The sequence below is a fragment of the Dasypus novemcinctus genome, chromosome 5 (genome assembly GCF_030445035.2).
Source record: "Dasypus novemcinctus isolate mDasNov1 chromosome 5, mDasNov1.1.hap2, whole genome shotgun sequence".
In the NCBI taxonomy this organism is placed as follows: Eukaryota; Metazoa; Chordata; class Mammalia; order Cingulata; family Dasypodidae; genus Dasypus; species Dasypus novemcinctus.
The window spans coordinates 162,013,487-162,020,571 of NC_080677.1; the positions used below are offsets into that span (position 1 = coordinate 162,013,487).

The 7,085-nt window shown below is 52.8% G+C and overlaps 1 protein-coding gene across 1 annotated transcript in view; it reads left to right on the forward strand.

The window, feature by feature from the left end:
* The window catches only part of PIP4K2A (phosphatidylinositol-5-phosphate 4-kinase type 2 alpha), a 142,007-nt gene extending 139,500 nt beyond the window's left edge, over positions 1-2,507 (forward strand). Inside the window, 1 exon segment of the mRNA XM_058297857.1 lies at positions 444-2,507. Coding sequence (XP_058153840.1) covers positions 444-524 — 81 coding nt within the window. The 3' untranslated portion in view covers positions 525-2,507.
* The last annotated feature ends 4,578 nt before the right edge of the window (positions 2,508-7,085 follow it).

Consider the following 7,085-nt stretch of genomic DNA (forward strand, 5'->3'; position numbering starts at 1 on the left):
GGAGAGCCGTGGCCCCCGAGCCTGCAGCCGTCCCTGGCTTTGCACACCCGCCCGCTTACCCTGCGGCAGCGGGGAGGGCCCCTGTAGCCAAGCGTCCATGTCCTTCCCGAGGTGTCTCACATTGGCCTGTGAGGAGCAGGGCTCCTGTCTCTGGGCCTCTGCACATTGGCCACGCTCCCCAGGCGTGGCTGATGCCGCACACGTGCTTTCATTGCAGCCATCACAACCTGTGTGGTCAGAGCATCTTTGCCTCATTTGCAGGCACAGATTTGTAAGAACCTGGGTTATTCGGCCGCAGCACCCCGGGGGTCCTGAGCTGGGGTTCAGCAGGGGCAGCAGAGGTTTGGAACTTGCCAGCCTTACACTTACTGCCCTGAAATGAGCCGGGGCTCTGCGGGGGCCGCGCATGCTGACGCGATGCCCCTTTCCTTTCCACCCGCCAGGCCGGTGCCGAGATCTCCACCGTGAACCCCGAACAGTATTCGAAACGCTTTTTGGACTTCATCGGCCACATCTTCACGTAACCCCCCGCGCCACCACCGTGGGACAGGAGCCGCGGGGAGGATGGAGGCGGCGGCGCGGCAGGACAGGCGTCCAGCTCCGCGGGGGCCGGCTGGCGGGACACACACCTCCTTGTTTACATCTTCGGGCCACCAGGACTGGCTTGGGACGACTCGCTTCGCAGCTGCCTGATCTTTCCCAGCATAGCTCTAGCTACTTCTGACTTCTGTGTGTGTGCGTGCGCGCGTTTTTAAAAACATACGTTAACTACTTAATTAAAAGAGGGCAGCTCTGGTCGGAGCCCGTCACGGCGACAGCGCTCCGACTCCAGCTGCACCCGCCTGGGTGAATGAATGAGTGAATGAATGAATGAGCCCATGGGGGGGAGGAAATGCATGTCAGACCACCCATGTGAGCGCCACACCGTAAACCTTGGAGCAGTTCATTTGTTTTTGAGTTGAGAGATGTGAGGGCATATTCAGAGTGACAATGATGATGGTGATGATTAAAAGGAAAAAAAACTTCCTGCGACGGTGACACTTGTACCCGCGCTAACCCGCTGGAGCGGTATGGAGAGGCCCCGGTGCCGCATGCCCGAGGCTCGGCATTTTCACCTCCGTTAAGTCCAGGAAAACTGCTTCCTTCTCTTGTCTTGCCTGGAACATCTTCATTGTTACATTGTTACATTGTTACATTGGAGTCAGTGCTACACAGTAAAAACGCAGCTTACCTGGAAGCACAGTTTGGGGCAGTGGGTGGGAGCCTGGCGCCTCTCAGTACAGAATGAAGCCTGGACTCCAGGTGTCAGCTGGGCCCTCGCTTCCGTGGCAGCGGCTGGTTCCGATGAGCCCTTTAACTGAAACCCTCGGTTTTGCTGTTTACATGATTAGGAAAACAGGGATATTTCTGAATCTAAAAATTTAATGTACAGCACATGACTTTTGAAGTTTACATGTCGAGTCATTTTGCAGCGTAGGTAGAATGACGTTTGTCACCTTTTGAGGTGGATCATGCAGCCTCGCGTTTGAGCGAATGTTTCCTTCACAGTAGACAGTAGACAGTCTTCAGCAATGAAAGGAGAAGGGTCGTTTTTGTTTCCTCCAGGGCTACCCTTATCAACCTAATGATATTTTAAAATAGTTAACCCAAATCTGGTTATGTAAATTCATTGCCCTGAACTGTGCTGATGGCGTTTAGTCAAGTTCTCAGTTTCCAGCAGCAATCATGTATTTCCTGCACCTCCTGAAAGGCATCAGGCTCAAACATTAGACTTGCTTAGAGTAGGGTATCACCTTACACACTGTGCTAAAGCTGTGCCTTTGACGTCTTTGTTGAAAACGTGAGATGATTTTTGTAGGCAGTTCCAGAGGGGAAAGAAACAACCACCCTTCAATAATTACTTCTAACTGGGGCAGTCCCCCTTGCGGGAAGGCCTCTTCCAGCAACTTCACTTCAGTGCTCCCAAAGCTGCGACGTGCACAAGCTGTGTGGGTTTCCTCCAGAAAACCCGGGGTGAGCAGCAAATCACAGTGTCTTTCGAAGCCAGGAGCGACCTCTCTAGTTTGATCGACTGGCCATGGGTAGATTTATCTCAACGAATGACATTCACGCCACTGTAATGGAGTTGTACAAATCTGTGTTTTATGTTTTTAAATCCACGGATACTGTGATTTGGCTTTTCCCCCCCGCCAGGAACTTGGCATCAGACTAGATCGCGTGTTCTGCAGATATAGCCACGTGCCTTTGGCCCAAGACTATGAAAGAGGCCCTGAGGTCAAGATAAGGGACACATGCGTTCCTCGATTAACCATTTCCTTTGTGGCCAATCTGTGTATGCTTTTAGTTTACAGAATGCTTTGGTTTCGTCTGTAACAGTCTCTGTCGTTTATTTCTGTTGATAAACTTCATTTGGGCAGAATGAGGACGCTGGCATTGTATCTCCTAGTGCTAAAAATACACTCCAGACATGGGCGAGGCTTTATAAAATAAAGCACTTTGATGACTCAGTCAGCGAATCCTTTGTTCCTCTGTTTCAATTGTGTTTCTCTGTGCCGCAGACAAATTTTGAAGTTAAATTAAAATGCAGAGTTTAAATCAGTGCTAAGAGTATCTTCCGCAGATCCTTGAAGAAGCAAAAGTGAAACTGACTCTTCACTCTCCTTTACCTCTCCTTGGACCTGTGCTGATAGGCACTCTTCTAGCTAGAGCTAACTTACTGAAAAAATGGACCGGCAGAGAAAGAAAGAAAACACACTCTTCAGCAAATACCCTCTAAAATCGTCTCGTTGAGGCTGAATCGCTCCTTTTTCTTTTTTTCTTTTTTTCCTTTTGCCAACCATAGTTCAGTGCGTCAGCGTTTTTTTACCCTGCATTGGAAAGCCACTGATGGAGTGAAGGCTTCTTCGTAGCATTTCCTCGTCGGCCGCAGCACTCGTTTTGAAAATGCATATTTATTCCCATGCGACCGACACAGTAGGCAACAATTTGAGCATCGTGCAGATTTCGCTTTTGCTTGGGTACCGTTTTGTCTGCAGGGAACATGAAGCAAGCACAGGAAGCCACCGCAGGGAGTGAGCCACGGAGGTTGGTGCCACGCGCCCACGCCCCTCTGCAGAGCGGCGGCTGCCTCCGCCCCGGCGTGTGCCGAGTCACGCCCGGGCACGCGCGTGTCCCCGCTTTCTCCAGGTGTCAGACGCCCGCCTCCACCGCTTCACGTAGCCCCCGAGCCGCGGCCTCCCAGCGCCCACTTCCGCAGGCAAACCGCCGGTCCCCAAGGACCAGCCCCGTGCGTACCGCGGTGAGACGTGTCCCTAGCCGCCGATCGTGTTTAAAACTGTGCCGTCGTATTTATTAGATCCCTGTGTGTTTTCTGGGTCCCCGGTGAAGGTTTTGGGTGGTGAGTTTCCCGTTCCGCTGTCCCCACAGCGCTGTGGTTTTTATTGTGTGGTTTTGCATAGCGCAGAGATGGGGGGGGCGGGCACGTCGCATTGTAGCGGAGCCGGCGGCAGGCACAGGCAGCTGCGGTTGCCCCTTCTTTGTAGGAGATCTGAACGTGGACACCCATTCTCCCTTCTTTTTGGTTATGTGGTTTCCCAGGTCAAATTCCCAGTGGCCCCAGAAATTTAGTGACTTTGAATTCCAGTTGGCATGACGCACGCAGCCTTAATGCCCCGCCGGGGGGCCCGGTGGTCAAGAGCGAAGCGCACGTGTCTGTGAAGTGGGCAGCAGCGGCCATGCCGGGAGGCCGAGCCGGGGGCCAGGCTGGACCTCAGCTACGGGAGCCCGCTGTCCATGCCCATGGGCTCTGCAGACCCTCCTCCTGCGGCACGGACCCTGCCCAGTGTTTAACGAGCACCAGGTCCGTGCTCCAAGCATAACCCAGCCACATGCATCCTCCGTCCACTCTAGAGGAGCTGGCCCTGTCTCTTCTCGGTCCCCATCTTCTGGAAGAGCGTTCGAGCCAGCTCCAGTCGCAGGATGTGGAGACCGATCAGTTAAAAACATAGACGTCAAACCTTGTCCCCGGGGGGCAGAAGCTCCGTTCTGCCTTCGAATTCCCAGGTGCAGTCGTTGCCCGCGTGGTGGGTCCAGCCCCCTCCGCCCCGCTCCTTAACTCAGAAGGTGCGCCGTGTGGGAGGGCATCGGCTGCAGGGTAGACCAGCTGGCCCATGAAGCCCGTGGACACCCTGAGAAGAGGGGGCCTTGTATGGCAGCGGGGGGTCCTTCCAAAGCGTATTCTAGTCCAGTTTTTGCAGTTCTGTAAAAATCTTACCAAGTGGGCAGTTCCTCTCACTCGCAAACGTCTGGGTTTGGCTATTTTCCTAAGACAGCAGACAATCAGGATTTCTCAGAATCGCTTTGATAGTCTTTTGTGTTGGGTAGAGTCCCAGACCTGTCGGTGGCAGAGGCATGGCCATCATCAAACATGTCCCTCAGTGACAGACGAGGCCACTGCGGCCGGGAGAGGGTCGGCCTGCCCAAGGACACGCCTGGGGAAGCCAGGGCGGAGCTCAGCCCTGCCGCAGCACGAGGGAGAAAGCCAAGCGCGCGAGCACCGGGCCGGGGCCCCCGCGTCCCCGGACCTCCGGCCTCCCCACCTCCCACACTGGCCGCTTCTGAGGCTAACCTATGGCGGTCCATCTTCCTGCCCTTTTCTCTTGGCAGCTTTTTACTGTCACTTGCTTTTTTAAATCCAAGGGAGTCTCGCTGGGGAATATAAAAAGGTTCCTAGATCTGCTAAAGGGCCATCTCTGGAGTGGGACTTAGAAAGCTGTCATTTGAATATGCTCCCCGGAGGCGGCTGGTGAATGACCAGGTTGGGGACCTCGTTCTTTAATGGCTAAGCCACCGCCCGCCACTGATGGCTAATTTAAATACTTTTTGTAACACACCTCCCTTCGTCTCCTCTCTACTATTTCCAGATCGTTGAACGGGGTTGCTTCTTACTGGCTACAGCAGGGGTCAGCAAACTACTGTCTGTCGGCCAAATCCAGCCCACTAAGTGATTTCTGTAAATAAAGTTTTATTGGCACACAGCCACGACATATTGTCTGGCTGCTCTCACGCCGCAGTGGCAGAGTTGAGTACTCAGGCAAGAAGCCACAGGTGGCCCACACGTCCTAAAACATTTGCTCGCCCGCCCTTTACTGGAAAAGTTTGCTGGGCCCTGGACGATTTTAGTATCACGAAGTAGCTTCTGCAGAACTGTGGACGTCCTGCCACTATACCTTCCCTGCTGTCCTTCATACGGCATCAAACAAACTTCAAGACTTGGCCACGTTCAGCAGTGAAAGCCCGGCGTGTGTTGGGATTGAAGCAGCTCCACGCACGAATGCGCGTTCCTCTCCACGCAGGTCTGTGCTGGGCCTGGCGGCAGCGGGAAGCCCAGCCTGTTTTCCTTCCCGCTGTCATAAATCGACCCCAGTGGGTGACGCTGACGACAGCTGCTCCGAGGGTCCCTTGGGTTTCAGAGCCCGTGATCAGTTTGGTGAGATTTTGTTTGTTTGTTTTTTAAGAAAATAACCCCTAAGGCTTAGAAGGCCGGTAGCTCAGAAGCCTGCCTTTGCCTGCGTGTGGACCCTCCCCGAGATGCCCCGTCTTCAGAACCGGGATAGCAAAGGTCCGTGTCTTGGGGTGACTCGGGCACACCTCACATTCCAGGATCTTTGCCAGTCCCTGCCTCGTCGCCTCCTGGAGACCTGCACACGCTCCAGGGAACTCCGACCCACCCCGAGACGGGAGCTGCCGCAACTTCGTGATTTCCCTTGGTTTTTGTTTGTTATGCTGCCTTTCGATTTTTACTTTTTTAGGTAAATTGCCATGGTTATCGTAAATCAGTGTCACAGGTGCTGGTGAACTCTCCAAGACATTTGTCTATCAGAGGTCATCGCTTCAAGGCATGCATGATCGGTTTGCTCAAGCCCTGTAAAAACACGGGGCTGAGTTCTTCAGCATATGTGATGTTTCCGTTTCTCAAGAAACAACTTTAAAACCTCCAAACACACCCCTTTATTTTTATTTTTTTGGCTCTGGTGGTATTAGTTTAAAGTTCTCTGGCAACTCATACGTGCTATTTTACTTTGTTTTCCCAAGATGAAAGGGCTAAGGTGTAATAAGATCTATGCATTTTTTGCCTGCATTTTTTACCTGCATTTTCTTAGCCTTTCCCCTAAGCTTCTGGTCAGCTGAGTCAGCCTCGTGCTTTCCCCTGAGTCCAGAAGGGAGCCGCCTCCTCCGGGGTCACCGCCCATCTCCAGGTCCAGATGTCACCAGGCAGAGGAGGGCTTTTCTATTTAACTTCTGTGCACAGAACCCATCTCCCTCCCACCCACCCCCACTCTTTTTTTCCAGATTGTGGAGTTAATTTAGTGCAAATGAGCGGGACTAGGGAAGTTTTTGTAAGTACGGAAACGCTCAGGAGGTAGCTGGAGCGTGCTGCCCTATCGAATAGCGGTGGCACACGGCACGCTCTCAACAGAACGTCCTCAGGTTGTCCAGCACCAGCTGCAAAACCCCACGCTGAAGGTTTAGCTTTTAACATTCCCCCGGTAGACTGATGTCATTTCAGTTAAACAAAATGCCATCAGCTGAGCATCGTCCTGTGACCAACAGTAAGAAGCAAAAATAATAAAATATGAAAACGACTTGTGGTGATGGAGCGGCGCTCTGGTGGACCTGGGGGCATGTGGGGTTTGCAGGCGGGGCTCTGGCACATTCCACAGGATGCCAGCTTCGTGGGCCTCGGATCCGTATGTGCCCCTGGCTTCTTTCTGCCTTCTCAGTTATTGTAAGTCGTGTTATCTAAAAGGGCTTCAAAAGCATAGTTCTCATGGGCTTTTTTGTGACTAATTCCTTGTGTGAACTCAAGTCCTGTGTTTTGCAGCACGTGGTGCATTTTCCTTCACATTCTCTCATTTACACTTCACACCCGTGGCTTGATTTTGGTTTTGATTCTATCAAGTTGAGATGACAGTCTCAGGGATGTTGGTGACAGCCAGGTCTTCAGCCAGGTCACCTGACAAGTTTGTCCCTTGCGTTACATCCCACAGTCTCCGCTGCCGGGGTCCCCAAACATTGGATGGTTC